The sequence below is a fragment of the Diceros bicornis genome, chromosome 10 (assembly GCF_020826845.1).
Source record: "Diceros bicornis minor isolate mBicDic1 chromosome 10, mDicBic1.mat.cur, whole genome shotgun sequence".
In the NCBI taxonomy this organism is placed as follows: Eukaryota; Metazoa; Chordata; class Mammalia; order Perissodactyla; family Rhinocerotidae; genus Diceros; species Diceros bicornis.
In genome coordinates this window covers 74,980,750-74,998,237 of record NC_080749.1, presented here as the reverse complement: position 1 = coordinate 74,998,237, position 17,488 = coordinate 74,980,750, and the positions used below count along the sequence as shown (strand labels likewise).

Below are 17,488 nucleotides of genomic sequence, written 5' to 3'. Positions count from 1 at the left end.
AAGTCTGGGGATCTGCCTCCCCAGATCAGTTCTGTGCATGGACATTCCAGGCCGACCACTGTGGGCAGTTCTTAGACAGTTACATGTACCCCAGGTTGCTCTGAGGTATCCATGGAGACCAGGTGGCTGCCTGTCCCCAAGGCTACCATCAAATCATAAAAATGATTGCTCTAAATTGGATACTTCTAAATTCAGATCATAGTGAACTATCTTCTGAGTCCCTAGAAGATTACAATCACCAATTTTATTATTTTCTTGATTATAAAATTAGTACATGCTCACTGTAGAATAAAATTAAATCATTAAAGAGATCCTCTATGATCCCCATCAATGTGCCTCCCCAATCCATCCCAAGAATTTCTGTTGACAATTTGGCGAAACTTCTAGATTTTTCTGTGTATTTAAAAATGTATATATAAAGATATGTAATTATTACTTTTACAGAAATTATCATAGTCTATTTATTTGAACAACTGGTTTTAAAAATAACCACTGTACCACAGAAACAAAGATTTGAGGAAAGATCAGCATTTGTTTTCAAGTTGCCATTTTATATTTCTGTGTCACAATCAAAGTAAAAGAGGGGTTTTCTTTTTGTAAACAGCTCTTAAGTTGCAAACCCAAAATGTGCAAATTTATTGGCAGATTGGGTTTTCAAGTTAAACTCCACCTGCGTAAAGAAGTCTGGGTCTGTAGAGTGAAGCATCTTAAATCCTGTGTAAACATTATGTGCTAATTGTAGTTTTTAAAGGGTTTGCCCCCCTACAAAGCCTACACATGTTTGGTAATTGTTTCACTTTGTAGCAAAGATTCTTGCTCACTAACTCTGTGTTTTACCAGTGTACCTGGATGGAAGAAATGTTGTTTGCTGAAAATAAAACTTAGGGAGTTGGTGGTCATAATATGGTAGTAAGATTCCTTAGAATGAAGGGCCATGCAGATATTATTGTGAAGATTTTATATCGGTCCTGTTATAAGATAAGTGTCTTGGCCTGGAAGTTAATGCTCTTTCCCCAGATCTGAGAAGGCTCCCACTGGCTTCTTTTTGGTGTAGTGCTCAAATATACTGCAAATGGGAGAGCAAATGGGCACAGCCTTTCTAAAAAGCAGTTTACCAGTGTCTATCAAGGGCCTGAAAAATATTCATACTTTTGATCCAGTAGTTCTATTTCTAAAAATGTTGCTGAAGGAAATCATCTGAAATGTAGATAAACATTATTAATGAATACAATCAGTCCTGTGTTTTACTTAATGGCAAAATTTGGGCATAGCCTAAATGCCTAGTAACTGGAGACTTGCGAAGTAAATTCTCTAAATACTGTAAATGGTCATCTAGCCCTTTACAGTTACATTAATGAAACAAATTAATGACATGAGAAGTGTTTGTGATGTAATATTAAGGGGGAAAGTGGGATACAAAACTCTTTCTATACTATGATCTCAATCATGGGAAATTTCTACACACACACTCCCAAATGGAAGGAAATATTCCAGAATATTAATACTGACCATCTTGGAAAATCAGTGAATTTATAGATGACTTCTCTTTTCTTCTTTGTATTTCACTGCATCTTCTAAATTTTCTACAAAGAGAAAATTACTTTCTCAATCAGAAATAAGTTATGTAAAACAAGTGTATACTATCTTTCTGGATTGATCTAAGCCATTCATATAATCTTTACATTCTCAAACTAAACATAGTAGTATTCATATACTACTCTTATAATGGTATATTTTAGTTTTAAAATATCGGCTTCATTTAGTTCAATATAATTGATAATGAGAATAAAGCTCAAGATTTGAGGGAAATATGTAGAATAGTTTGTGAAACAAAATTTTCTAATGAGGCCTACTCTAAAATACCTGCTAGCTAAGAGCATGATCTGACAGTTCAGCCACTTCCTTTAGTAAAGTAGAAGTGCATCTTAGCTTGCATAAGTACAAGTACACACTATGTACTTTTTTCTTCTTGGTCTGCTTCTCTCTCCTTTACTTCCTCACCTTCTCCTGTAGCTTTCTTTAGGCCCTTCCTTTTTAATTGGGATGTAATTCACATACCATAAAAGTTACCATTTTAAAGTATACAAGTCAGTGGATTTTAGTATTTTCACAAGGTTTTACAACTGTCGCCATTATCTAATTCTGGAACATTTCATCACCCCCAAAAAGAAACCTCATACCCAATAGCAGTCACTCCCCATTCCTCCCTCTGCTTGATTCCTCCTTATTTGTTGATTTTCAAGGGCTCTTAAAATATTTGGGAGATTACCCACTTATCAGTAATACATGTTGCAAATATTTTCACATGCTGATTTCTTTATTGCCAGATTGTGGGGAAAGCTTTCTAACTCAAAATAAAAGACTGATACATTACCAAAAAAAAATTTGTTAGAGGAAAAACACCAAAGGCAAATGAAAATCTAGGGGAAAAATATTTACAACATGTATTACTGATAAAAGGGTAATCTCCCAAATATTTTAAGAGCCCTTGAAAATCAAGGAATAAAAGACCACACACACATGCATACACGCGCACGCGTGCGCGCACACACACACATTTAGAAAAATGGACAAAAACAATGAACAAATAATTCATAGGAAAAGATAAACAAATGGTCCTTCAATATATGAAAAGATGCTCAACTTCCTTACTAAGAGAAATGCAAGTGAAAATTACACTGAGACACCAATTCTCCATCAGTGGGCAGATATTCAACAGCTTGACGAGGCTGAGAGGAAAAGCCATGCTCAGATGTTGCTGCTCTAAGTACAGAATTGCACAGTGCCTACAGAGGGAAATTTGGCAAAATCTAGCAAAACCACATATTCATTTACACTTTGACCTAGAAATCCCCTTTCTAGGAATTTACCCTGAAAAAGCACTCAACAAATATGAAACAACATATGCATGAGATTATTTACTGCAGTGTTCCCAATAATAGCAAAATAACATTTACAACCTAAACGCTCACCGTAAGAGACTGGTGTATTAACTAGTACATCCATGCAATGGAGAACAGTAAAGCTGTTCAAAAACGAGGGATATTTCCAAAAAGTGATTTCTAGGAGCAAATTCCAGGATCTATTGTTAAGTGAAAAAAAAAAAAGCAAGGTGTAAAAGAGTCTATGTGCTTATTTTTACAGAGAAACACAGGAAGCATAAACCAGTAGTAATGAAAATGATTACCGCAGGATGTGGGTGAGGAAGAAGTGGAAGGGATAGAAATGAGTGAGGCTTTTAAAAAATATAATTTTGACTTTTGAAAAATGTAAAAGTTTTGCATATTAATAAAATTAAATTAAATCAAAACCCAGTAAATGTTTTGAAAACAAACAGAATGAAATGAACCTAGCTACAGTGTGTGTGTTAAATTGGTAACATAAGGACACAGAATAAAGAATTCTAGCAACTTTTGAAGGAAGTACTCCCTGTATATGCTAAAATCGTTACAGAAAACTTGTTGAGAAATAGGATATTCGCATAGTCTTGAAGTATCACCCCACAAATTGCTTGTTAATTACAAAGGGGAAAAGGCATTTTTGCAATAGAGAATGCTGGCAGGCATCACCTTAACCAAGTAATCAAACCTCTGTTTTATTGTGGTAAAATATACATAACATAAAATTTACCATTTTAACTATTTTTAAGTGTACGGTTCAGTGGCACTAAGTACATTCATATTGTTGTGCAACCATCACCATTTTCCATTTTCGGAACTTTTTCATCTTCCCAAACTGAAACTCTGTACCCATTGAAGAAATCAAGCTTTGCATCATCCAGTAATGGCATAGCCTTCTGTGTGTGCTGAGGAGAGGCGGTGGGACGTACACATCAACTCTGGGGTATTCTTGCCAACACGTTTAGCCTGAATCTAATAGTGAGGAAATAATCAGGCAACTCCAGAATGCCGGACATTCTACACGACACCTGGCTTGGCCTCCAGAAATATCAATGACATGAGAGGCTAAAAGTAAATAAACAAATACATAAATAAAAGGCAAGAGGATTGTTTTAGTTGAAAGGAAACTAAAGAGACATGACAACCAAATGCTATCAGAATCTTTGGTTGGATCCTGGGCTTTTTTTAAGAAACAGGTATAAAGGACATTTTTTGGGACAATTGGAGAAATTGGCTTATGCACTGTATATTACATAAAATTTTTGTATCAATGTTAAATTTCTTGGATATGATGATGGAATTATGGTTACATGGGAGAACGTTTTCGTTCTTAGGGATGAAATGTCATGATATCTAATTTATTTTTAAATGCCTCCTCGAATAAATGAATAAATAGACCAATTATATTTACATATATATACAGAAAGGGGAGAGAAAGAAAGAAATGTAGTAAAATAAAAAGTTGGGCATAAAGAAGGCAAAATAAAACCAAATAAGATGAAAATGCTATATTATTAAAAGGACTGTAGGTGATTAATGTGATAGGTTTTATAAATATAGACATTTTCAGTTCGTAGTTTATGCTGTTACTCATTTTACTCCTCGTATTTTAAACTAGATAAGCAAACTACGTAAGATATTTTCCTGAACTCTGTATTCCCTTTGGATCTTATGCTTTGTGTAAGATTTACACAGGTCTTTAATTCAGCAGGTAAAATTGAAATTGAGTGTGTCTTCAGAATTGCATTTTATGGAATTTGATTACATTCTTCCTTCAGAGCAGGAATCTAGCTGTAAGATTTCAGATCCTTAAATAAGACGTTATGGAAAGATTTTTCAAAAGCGTTTCTAATAGACTTCCCTCTATGCGTATTTAATAATACTGCTACTTCAGAGGGAACAGAGATGCACACAGAGTAGAAAAGAAATCAACATTTGGTCAACATGAGTGACTAGCATAGAACCTAGTATCTGAATCAACCTGAATCCTTATGTTATCCTGTATTAAAACATCTCTTTCAGGAGGTGAAATTGACTGTGTGGATAAGGATGGCAACACTCCTCTCCATGTGGCTGCAAGATACGGTCATGAGCTTTTGATTAACACCTTAATAACCAGCGGAGCTGACACAGCCAAGTAGGTTACTGCAAAAATATGGTGGAATAATTGCTACATATGGGAATCCCGCCAAAGGGATTCTGCCATGCAGTGGATAGTTCCCATTTATCCAAGTTAAGGTGGGCCTGTACCATTATGCCAAACACAGATTAAATTTGAACTAAATTAAGTGACTTTTAATGACAGTTGCAAGGAAGAACAAATTTTATTTTTCAGCTATAACAGAAAGAGACCTATTTCAATGGTTTTAATTAAAGAGACTTGAACTTTATTCCTAATTCTGCTCTCTAATATTCTTCTGTTCTTTCTGATATTCAATGTTAGTTAAGCAGGAAAAATAAAACATAATTGGGCAAATTCAGAATTTATTCAGGGTGCTTGCTCAGTTTTAATAATGTAATTATAGGGTACAATTGAGTAAATCTGCTGCATAGTGAAGGGGGACCTGACTTCATTTTACACTTCAATTCAACAAGAACACATAAACATGTGTATGAGTCTGTCACAGTGCTGGGTGCTATGGGAAATTTCACAAGTAAGTTACCTACCTGGTTGGTACCTTCAAGGAGCTCATAATTTTGTTGGAGGCCCAAGGCCCACTTAAGAGAAAGAACCATGCAAGATAGTACATAATAAAGTTCTAAATGAAACAGGTATTAAGTGGCAAAATGTTTTGTGTAGACCATATATGCTGTAGGGTGTAGGCAGGAGGGAGAGAGCTCAAAGGTGGCCAAAGTTGTCAGAAAAGCCTTCAAGGAGCAGGTGAGTTTTAGGTGGACTTTGAAGGATGAGAATTACTTGAGTAGAGCAGAGGGTGACAGACATCCCAAGCAGTCAGGAAAGCAGGAACAAAGGATGAAAAGAGTACCATTCCGGGAAAAGTTTGGCCTGACAGAGCAGACAGGGTGTGATGGGGCCGTGCTTGTCCAGAGGCAGTATCATGTCGTGGGTTGGGAGCCCAGGCTTTCGTGGGCACCCCCTGGGTTCCAATCCAAGCTACCTTGCTTGTGAGCTGTGTGACCTTGAGCCTGTTGCTCAAGCTCTCTGTGCTTTGGTTTCCTCATCTGAAAAATGCGAGTAAAAATAGTACTTACTCATAGGTTCGTTATGAGGATTAAAGGACTTAATTCCCTGTAAAGCTGTCTCGTCTAGGTTAAGATCTACACAAGTATGAGTTGTATAAATACATCTGCTAAGGTTATTAAACAAGGTAATCCATGTTAACAGCTCTTTGAACAGTGCCTAGAACATAGTAAGCTATCAATAAATGTTAACTATTATTTTGTTACTTAATAATATGTAGTAGAACCAAATTAAAGAGTTAAAAGCCTGAATAAAGACTTTAGCCTTGATCACAGAGACTGTGGGTAACAATAACTAAATTTTCAGGGGAAGAACAATATGAGGGCAGTGTAATATTAGAAATTCTATTTTATTTGCCAAGTGTTGTGCAACAGAATTGAAAATCTTGCTTGAGAATAAGCCTAAATTTAGATGGTCCAGGGAAGGTGTGATGGGTTGCAGTCACCTTCTGGGCGCACAGTCTAGCGGTGGAGATAAGAACCGGAGCAGATGACTGCAGAGTTTTGAGGTCTGTTATGATGAGGTTTGGGCCAGGCTGTGGGAACAGTCAGGGAAACACTGGCTCTCTGGGTTCCGCAAATTAGGTGACAGTTCAGCAAAAGGAAGGAAGGAGTTTGACAGGTGGACAGAAAGTGTGAGGTAAAAAGATAGAGGGGGAAGCAAGGAAGGACATTCCAGGAAGAGGAAACAGTATTTACAAAGGCACGACCACGTGAACGTGTTGAAAGCAGGTTCCTAAGGCTGGATTATCTGATGTGGGAGGGGAGGGGAATGCAACGAGGTGGGAAGGCAGGAAGGGCCACATCTTGAAGGACCTTGCGTGTCCTCTAAGGAGTTGGACTCCATTCTGAGGCATTGGGAAGCTGTTAAAGAATTATAAGTGTGTGTAGGGTAGGTTCTGTCTAATGATCCCATTTGCGTGTAAGAGAGATTGCTCTGATAGCAGTCCAGACGTATTGGAGGTGGTCCAGACTACAGACACTTGGCAGCCTTTTGCAAATGTCCAGGGAAGAAAAGATGAGGGCCCGGGCTGGGACAAGGCTGAGGGCGGACAGAGGAGGGGGATGCAGACTAAGAGTAAGAGCAGTTGGGGGTCTCCTTTCAGAAGAGAAAGGAATGGGTTCAAGGCAAAGGATCTTTTTGACAGGGACGTTGCGAGGTGAAAAAGGAGGGCTCAGCTTTGTGGAAAGAGCACTGTGTGAGGATTCAGGAGCCTGGTACCAGATTCTGGAGTTCCCAACCGGATCGTGGCTACCCAAAGCCGGAGATCCTAAGCGCTCAGTGTTCATTCAGCAGAAGTAGAATGTCTAGGTACAGACCAACTTCACCTGTGATGTGTTAATATTTCCAGTGGTATTTTTCTTTCAGCTCTGGGTTACTTGGGGAGTTTTAGCCAAACAACCATGAATTTCTGATTTTCTTTCAGATTTGAATCTATTTGAAGGATATTTGAAGGATAAACTGGACCCAGTACCTACTTAAAATTTCCAAAAAAACATGTTTAACTCAGTAAGCGCAAATCTTATTTCCTTGTAATTATTTTGCTTTCAGTTTATGCAAACACACACCATGTGGCAAAAGTGCCTTAGAAATGGCATTGTTGTTCAAGTAGCCTTTCCTTCCACTGGCTGTGCTGTGTCCTGGGGACCTGAGGAAGGAAACACTGTCCCAGCCTCAAAGAGCCGTGTCCTACTTTCTTTTGTCACAACGTATCTGGGGGTAAGAATGCTCCCTTCAGTAACAGTGGTTCATTAGGCAGCAGCTGTGTGTGTGTGTGTGTGTGTGTGTGTGTGTGTGTGTGTGTGTGTGTGTGTAGTGTATGGGGGGGGGGTCACCTAAGGAAAAAATATCAAAATGAGGGGGAGGAGAGTTGGAGAAGATTAACTTTGCTACAAAACCCACAGAAAATCACTGTTCTCTGGACTCCTTGTAGATCCGTGTAGGGTAGCTTATTAAAGAGGAGGAAAGCAGGCCTTTCCTTCTATAAATCAGTAAACCAACAAATAGCATTTATGAAAATAACCTATCTTCATTCATAAACAATATAGCCAAATGTATTTTAAAAAATCTCTATATGACAAGTTTTACGGTCATTACTTTCTTATGAATTTATTTGAATCTTATTCTCAGGCCTTAATGAATGTTCTTTGTTATTCTTTTTGTTTCTCTGAACTTTAAGTCAGAGAACTTTCTGCACTTGACTCAGTGCTCGTGCCACTTTACGTGGTGTCAAGCCCTTTGGTGTTTCTTCTTTAATGTTTTGAGGATCGGGGCCCTTGTGTCTAGGATTTTCATCTGTCTTCCACCTTACCAGTTATGCTCTCACTTCTTATTCAGCCTCAGCTGCAGCAGAATCAGGGTATTGCAGTAATGCAGGCCACTGGTTCTGACATTCATTCATTCCCTAGATGTTGAAGGCCTGTTAAGTGTCACCCACTGTGTCAAGTTCTGGGTAACAGAGGCCCATGCCCTCAAGGAATTTATAATCGATCGGGGGCAAGAATTAAACAAGCAGTTACGTTCGTGCTTGCCAAGTGTGATACCAGAACAATTGCTGGGTGCCACTGGGATACAGGAGAACATATCTGGGACACAGCAGGGCCAGGGGGACTTCCAGGAAGAGTGACGGTTGATGGAGACTGCAGGACAGATAGCAAGGAGTTAGGTCATGGTTTTGAGAGTCTTGCAGATCCCAAGTTTAGACTTAAATTATTTTTATTATAGTGTTACTTGAATATGTATAAACCTAAGAGTACATAGAAACTCCTTAGGCTTTTGACTCTAATGTATCAATAAATCCAAAAACATTACAAAATACCTACAAACAACTTTCATGCTAACTGCACAGGTTAACAATAGCAGCAAACATTCGTGAGGGCTTACCCATGGTAGGCACCACTCTGAGGGGTTACATTGAACTGTCATGACACCACCATGGGGTAAGTGCTGTGATTATCGCCATCTTACAGATGAAGGAAATGAGGCATAGAGAGGTTCAGTTACCTGCCCAAGGTCACAGGGCTAGTGAGGGGTGGAAATGGGACTCCATCCTCGGCCTTCTGGATCTGGAGCCTCAGCTCCTGAGCACGAGGCTTGCTGCCTCTCTATGGAATGGATGATGTGATAGTCCATATTTTGCCAAGATTAAATCCCCATTGGCATGGGGTGATGGTCCTGGTGGCTAAGGTGCTGACTCTTGGGGTTCAGTTCACACTGCGGGAGTGGAGGTTTTGCAGTGGCTTAAACAAAGTGGTGGGACAGTGGACTTGTCACACAGCACAAAAGCCTTTATTCAAACTACTGCCAAGTTTTGTGCATGCAGAAGGCTCAGTGTACTGCATTCATTGGCCTCCCCTAGGCTCAGACATCATTCGTCTGTAAGACCACCTTTATTCTTTCCTCATTGGCCCCTGCCAGTTAAAGTAGTACACAGCACCCATGTGATCCTAAGGACAAACACAGGCTCTGCAATTTGGCAGAGGTACGTAGTGATGAGGTGGTCGTTCAGATGAACCAAAATATGCTTTTATTCCAGTTGTTTTAGATTATCAACAAAGGAAAGACAATTTAAAAATTATGACAGAGAACTCTTGAAGCCCAAAGATATTTCAGCAACCCCCAGAGATGCACTAGTTTGACAAAGGCGGCGAGGAGCAGGGGAGAAAGATAAAAAAGTTTCAGGTGGAGGGACCTGCATGTGCAAAAGCTGGGGGCAGAACGGAGCCTGGCTCGTCCAGGAAGAATGGACAGAAGTTCACCAAGATTGCAGAATACACATAGGTTAAGCAACAGCCAGGTCCAGAGGCTGCGTTAATGTTTGGGCTTGATTCAAAAGGAACCCCTGAAAATCTCTGTAGGTTGCAAAGCACAAGGCCCAGGCCTTGTTGTTGTCAGTTACACCTAAATACCTATAATTTAGGGGTGCGTGATAAACACTTGGAATGACATAGATAAAATTAATAAGAAATTGATTCTTTGATTTGGGTTGATCAATCTAGTAAGAGTTATAAAATCATTTGATGATCAAAAATCATCAAATGTTTTTTTCTTGCCCACTCAGTGGGCAAAAACAAACCCATCCCCCGTGCCGTAGAAGAGCTGTGAGGTCAGGATTGTCAAGGATTTGGAAGCGTAGAAAGATATCAGAAATGCTAGCTGGTCACAATTCATCTTGGCTTTTAAGGAATCATATATTTGATTTTAAGGAAGCACAACCTGATTACAACTTCAAAACTCACAGGCTGCTGATTACTGGACTGAGCTAATGATAATCGCAAGGACAGTAATAATACTAACACGTATGGTAAAGGCTCACCATGGGCCAGACCCATGAATTTAGAATTTAGCACTTTGTGTGCATTATCTCAGTTAGTCCTTACAATTGCTCTCTAAGATCAATGCTCTTATTATCTTTATTTTCTGGATGAGGGAATCATTATGTAGTTGCAGAAGATCAAATAGCTAACAAGTGGCAAAACTGGACTCAGAGCCAAAGTTTCTGACCCCATCACCTTAACCACAGTGTTCTTTACCCTATGGCCTAAGGGAGGCTCTAGAAAAGACTGGATGTGGGAAGGGGCAGCCATGTCTCTCTGGTGCCAAGGGGAAAGCTTGAAAGAACTGATATTGTAATGGTGCAGATGCCCTTTGCTCACCTCGGGTAGCTCTCTGCAATTTATTCTGATCTAATTGATTCTGAAATAACTGGGTAGGAGACGCCAGCTAACAGCTAAATTAGAAATAGCTAATACAAATGTGTTCCATTAATTTTATGACTGGTCAAATAAATGTAGCAATTTAACTGGAATTGGTCTCTTCTCTCCTGTAATTTATTCATTGTTAAGTTTAGGGTCGTCTGACATCTTTATTTCTTGATCTCCCTTGATGTGTACCTGACAAAGTAAGGGTGGTCCTTCTTATTGGCCTGAGACAGCCAAACCGTAATATTCCTGCTAATGGTTTTATGACTTTCCCTTTATAAGTAGTCTTATTTTATAACAATAAAGGAGTAATTTTTTTTTGAAATGCATGCATCATTTCTGAATTGATTCAGAGATTCTGAATTCTACCTTTATTTTCTTTCCAATCTTGGCCTGATATTTAGTCTTCCTATTTGAACCATAGCATCATATCCAAGTTCAAATGCCAATAGTACTTGAATCTAAATTAATATGTTTTTGAAACCTACACTGAGGTAGTGACTTTTTATTAACTATGGAATAAAAAATATATATCAAACAGAATTTTTGCTAGACCTTTTAGAGTAGTTCTTCCTCCCTTATCTTCTCAAGTTTATAAGTAACAGAGAATAAAACAAAATAATTAGCTAATGTAGAGTGTGATGAACTATCTAAAGATGGTGGTGTTAGGGTGGTAAGGCTGATGAGAAGAATTGATGATGAAGTTTATGGAATATGTTACAATACTGTTACTGTTATACTATCACTTATACTTTTTGTGTTTTTCCTAATTGGGTTCTTATAGAGTTTGATGCTATTTTCTCTAATTCATTTGCTTGGATCGTTTTATATAAAGATATAGATTTTATGTATCTTTATAAAATTTATATTATATACTGTGTATATATACGTATATGTGTATATATGTATGTATATATATAATATATAAGTAATATATATTATATATAAATTTTTAATATATTAATATTTTTGTATAGTATATATTTGTGTATAGATATGTGTGTGTGTATATATATTTGTGTGTGTGTATATATGTGTGTGTATTTATGTGTGTGTGTATATATATATATAAAGAATGAATGAAGAAGCCTCAAATAAATCTTGAGAAATCTAATCCTTGCTTTCAGGCATGTTCTTTCAGAAACTTAAAACTATCCTGGAAAATATTCTATCTATTTTCCTCTTGCAAATATTCAGAGACATTTAATCATATATTTTCGCCTTAGCCTCCCAAAACAAATAAAATGGTAGGTAAAATCCCCTTAGCTTAAAGTTCCATTTAGTAAGGAGCTTTTAAAACATGTCATACATTTAAAAAATTGCTGTTTCCCTCACATCAAGAAAGAACAATGTAAATAGCAGCATAAATAGAAAAGCTCCTCTCCCATTCCCCAACTCCCTCTTCCTTTTCATGAGCATCAAGGTTGTCACTGATGCAATTGCTTTTCAGAATTGTTTTTGTAAATGATGAGAGAGGCAATTACAAGCAGTTCTCCTCCGCACGGCACTGCCCGGAAGACGGGCAAATTGCGTCTCTTGATGGATGCCAGCTATTATATACACTGGGTTGGAAATCTCCATGTAGGGAAAGGAAAACGAGCAGAGGGAAGACTAAGCAAATACACCAATAAATAGGAAGAAGTTTTCATGGAATGAGAGAGGTGGTTAATTGCTGGCAGACTCCGATTTTGCAGAACACCGAATACCGTGAAATATCTGTCCATATGTGTGTGCTTTCACAGTCACACGCATCATAATACCTTTTGAGATAGCAAACAAAATTCGTGTATCTGAAGCTTAACAAATTCAAATCATATGTGTTTTTTTATGAAGCATAGAATCTGAAAACGGGCCACTTTGTGTTGGAGAAGGAACTTGCGTAATTAATCTGCAGGTATGAATATACATACTTGCTTGTGTTATGTAGAGGATTTACAAAATCGGAAATATATTATTTGAATATAATGAGGTGTTATGAGAAGTGATCACTAACATTATACATGCTTAAAAGTACACAGGAGCCTCCCGATGATGCTGTTTGTTGTGAACTACAACTCAGCATACGGCTTTGGGCCCTTGTTCCAGGAGAGGTGTTGGGCAAGAGGAGGGGGATTTAATTCTGAAGGCAAAAAGCACTACCATCAGAAGGCTGCCTTCCCTTAAGGGTTCATGCTGGGGACTGTGTTATGGTGGCAGATCACTCTAAAAAGTCCTTTTCTAGATTCTTTCTCTAATACTGTTAAGGGAAATATATTAGATTTCTGAAATGTATGCAAGATAATGGTTGTTTCTCCTAACTGCGTTTTTGTGACTGGTATCCTGGTATGGGTTAATGTGCAACATAAAAGTCTATTAGGAAGATGAGTTTCACCTGCAAAAGGTAAACATTAGCTTTTATTCTCATCCAAAATTTTATTTTCAATAATATAGCCATTATTAACTCTTAGCAAAGTGCTTGCCACATAATAGGTTAATAATAAATATTTATCAATTCAAGGAATGAGGTTGCTGTTCAAAGTGGAGAGTTTGTCTTGTTATCTCTAGCGCTTAGCGTAGTATCAGATGCTTAGAAAAGTGTTGACTAGATGAATGAATGAGACATAAAATTGATAAGCTGAAAGAAAAAAGAAAGGGAAATTAATTTTAAATATCAAGAGTCACGGTTTGTGTGAAACATTTTCTTAAAAATATACATTCTTATTGTTATGGGATTTAAATTCTGGTTTAGGTTGAGGATTTTATTATTTTAAGATGGAAAATGATTGCATAATTATTTCTTGAGTGGAAGAATTACCAAATTATTTCAGCCGAGAGTCCCTAAGTGAGGAGTCGCAGATTTAATTTTCATCCGAGAACTTCTAGACAGGTAATTGTCCTTCGGCCTGTGTCTTGAGATCTGTTTCTGTGAGCTGCTCTGTTTTTTTCCTCCTCAGGTGTGGAATCCATAGCATGTTCCCCTTACATTTAGCCGCCCTAAACGCTCACTCTGACTGCTGCAGAAAGTTGTTATCAGCCGGTAAGTAACTCCACACCACAGAGGAGGCTTCATGTGTCCTGTAAAGGAGCCACTTGGCTCCCGGTGTCTGGTCAGCGTGAGTGGCTGCCTGTGCTTCCTGTCTTCTGTTACCTGACTTGGCGGGATGAGTTGTGTCCACAGCTAACTGCGTGTGACAGCTCCCAGCAGTCCTTGCTGTCGAAGCTGTTTGACTGTCAGTTTCCCGTCCCAGAATGAGAGTCTGGTCTGCTTTTCATGTTAAAGCTTGGGAGATGTGGAGTGAGAGACAGGCAGGGATGGCCATGGCTCGCAGGAAGTTTGTCAGAGGAGGGAACATCTTTGAGGCTTAAAATGGTGGCTTAACGTTTAATATTTTTAACAAAGGAAAAAGGCCCAATCCCCCACATTCCAATGGTAGAAAATGTCATGTTGCCTTCCTATTCTGCGGGCTCTGAAAAATCACTACGTTGATCCCCTCCAACTAGGTTTCATTTTTATTTTTGTTTTTTGGTGAGGAAGATTAGCCCTGAGCTAATCTCTGTTGCCAATCCTCCTCTTTTTGCTGAGGAAGATTGGCCCTGGGCTAACATCCGTGCCCATCTTCCTCTACTTTATATGTGGGACGCATGCCACAGCACGGCTTGATAAGCAGTGCATATGTCTGTGCCCAGGATCTGAACCTGTGAACCCCGGGCCGCTGAAGCAGACTGTGCAAACTTAACCACTATGCCACCAGGCCAGCCCCTCATTTTTATTTTTTTAATGCAGGCCTATTTGAAACCAAGAAATTCTTTCTGATTTGGAGCTTTGCTAATCTTTCTTATCACTGCTTCTGCCAACCTCCGTGTGTTAACAAGTTCCTGGCTTTCAAAGGTGATAGAGGTCTGCAAGGCAAAGATTGTTTATGAATTAATTCAACAGATATTCCAGAGGCATTCTTTTTCCTTTAAGTACTTTACCTATGGTTGATTCTGCTTTCACTGCTTTTGGCATGTTTAAAAATAATCCCTGCATGGAAGCATGTTTCCCAAATCTTAAACCAACTGAAAGCTAATAACACACTTAAGAAAACACCTATTCCAGCATGTTAAGATTCCTCCTTTGCCTTCCACATTTTCTCCATGTGTTCTGTCTGCCTGTCTATTGCCCTACTTATCTCAAATTGGTTTCATAAATTTCTATCCTGGGATTGAAATATGGGGCTGTGGTTCACCCAGGGCTGAATGTGAAAATAAATTCTTCTTGACTTCACGGTTCTTCCTATAAAATTGCCAAGCTTGAGCAGTTACCATTCGTTTCCATGACAACCTCTTTCTGACTACAATTGCTTGCGTTCTGGTTTTTCTACTAACTGATTTTTCTGTCTCTGCAATGTTTCTTGTGGTTTAACTAGGACAAAAGTATAGCATAGTATCCTTGTTTAGTAATGAGCACGTGCTGTCTGCAGGCTTTGACATAGACACCCCAGATAAATTTGGACGAACGTGCCTTCATGCTGCTGCTGCAGGAGGGTGAGTAGGTAGAATTTCATGACTTAATTACTAATTCCTCTTAATTGACTCAAGTTGTCTGTGAATCAAAGGCAATTCCCTTAGTAAAAAAGAATCATTTCTACCAATACCAAATATCACTATGTTGCATTTCTAGATTACTTGTGTTTTTTTGTTCTTCCAAAGAACAATTGTTAGCCCATCTCATGTAGAAAATAGTTTTTCTTTTGTTTTCTTCTCTCTCTTTTCTATTTTTTTTAAATTGTAGATTTGTAGCCTATAGAATATGCATCTACATGGTACCCCCTGCACCAAAAGAAGATAATTTGAGATTTGTTCCTACATTTTTCCTTTTGGTTCCTGGTAGGTGGGTGATGATCAAGTGAATCCAAGATTGAGTTAATTCATGTTCACTTAGAGACGTTTTTGTCCTTCTTTCAAAGCTGATTTTTACGTCTTTATAATGATTAAATGTGAACAAAGGTGAAGAAAATCTGAAGGATAGGCAAGAAGTGGCTTAATCCTTGCCTTTTTTTTTTTTTAAGTTGCAAAGAGAATTTTTCATCAGATACTTTTTCCATATCAGTGGTTAGATTAGGGCTCTGATGGGTATATTGTTGATATATGACCACACATTGACTAAACATGGCCTCTCTCGGATGACCTTGTTTGGATAGGGTGTTGGTTCTTAATCCATTTCCTAGTCCTTAAGGAACAGCAATGCTTCTCCATTTGTCATCTGTTTATTACCAAAGGCATTACCTATTTATCAGAGGTGGATCAACTGGAAAGCTTTAGGGCCCCTTATTTGCATGGTTCCCTTCTGAAGTCTTGTATCTAGTTTTATATTCATAATTTTGTAATTTTTTCAAAGAACCTCCTTCTCCCCACCCCATCCTCACAGATGGTATGAGCTTTATGAGCCCCACAACTTGGATCTGTCTCTGCCTTTGATCTTTTGGCTTCATTCAGTAAGAGACAGGTGCTTTGTATCAACGGGCATGCTACACCCACAAAGAATGGTTTCAGAAGGTTCCTATATTTTATGACTGAAACAGCTAGTTCTCTGAGAATAGTGGCTATAAAGGGTGGATATGGGGTGGGGAGAGCCCTGCTCAGGTTTATCATTAATGACATCATTTTTCTTATTTAAATGATGATAAAATGGTAAATCCTAGGCCACTTCTTAGCATCCCAAGTTTAAAACAATGATGGATGGTTGTCTCTTTTTATGCCCATGTTTTTAAAACTATCAGACCTGTACAGAATGTGGCAACACACCATTCTGGATTCATGTCTGAAACCCCTATTAGAATTAATATTTAGCTACATGCCCTTCAATAGAAAAATTCACTTCAATAGGTCCTTTTCTCTCTACTAAACTTGATTTATCACTTCTGTGAATGACAAAGAAGCTTTCAAAGATCACTGTGTTCCATTACATCATTTTCAGCCTTGGTTCTGCACATTTATTTATCTAGATTAAAAAGACAGGGAAATGCAGCAGTTTTATTTTCCGTTAAGGAGAGTCTGGGTCGAAAATGGCTATCACGGTGAATTCATTCTGCTGTGATAAAAGGTAATGCTTATCCACTCTGGCTCATTGTTTAAAGGTGACATGAAATTATTACAGGTTTAAGGGGTTGTTTCATAAACTCTTGATGGTTTTGAAAGAAAATTTAGGATAGACAATGAAACCATCACTGAGAGGTTTAATCACGTAATAATCATTACATTCCTTTGCCACAGAATTGAAAATGTTTCATCAAGGTCTTTAATGTATTGATTTATTAACTTTGAAAAAGGAATTTTAGGAACTTTAGCTCCTTACAGTATGGCATTACTCTGATATGTTCAGGTTATTTTTGTGCTGGCAGAATTTAAAGCTGGAGCTATCATTTCACCTCTGTCTGCACTCTGCAGAAAACAGCTCTTTCTGACGATAGCCCAGCAGTTGACCTGTACCATCTTAATGATGTTTTCCCTGTCTTTCTAGTAATGTGGAATGTATAAAACTCTTGCAGAGCAGCGGAGCGGATTTCCATAAAAAGGACAAGTGTGGGAGGTATGTAAACAGGGAACTCCGCTTCAGGTGCCTAAATAAAAGGAGCGGGGAGCAGTCCGTCTGGAAATCATGTTATGTGGAAATGGTAAACAGGGAAGCTAGCCAGGGGAGGTTCCGTCCTCAGAAGGAAATCCCT

At 38.4% G+C, this 17,488-nt stretch overlaps 1 protein-coding gene across 4 annotated transcripts in view; it reads left to right on the top strand.

Annotated features, from left to right (window-relative positions):
- ANKRD44 (ankyrin repeat domain 44) overlaps nucleotides 1-17,488 on the top strand; it is a 294,265-nt gene that overhangs the window by 191,709 nt on the left and 85,068 nt on the right. For all 4 annotated transcript variants that reach the window (XM_058549502.1, XM_058549500.1, XM_058549501.1 and 1 more), the window contains exons 10-13: nucleotides 4,923-5,037; nucleotides 13,736-13,818; nucleotides 15,245-15,308; nucleotides 17,284-17,352. In XM_058549502.1, coding sequence (XP_058405485.1) covers nucleotides 4,923-5,037; nucleotides 13,736-13,818; nucleotides 15,245-15,308; nucleotides 17,284-17,352 — 331 coding nt within the window. The remainder of the gene's footprint in view (nucleotides 1-4,922; nucleotides 5,038-13,735; nucleotides 13,819-15,244; nucleotides 15,309-17,283; nucleotides 17,353-17,488) is intronic.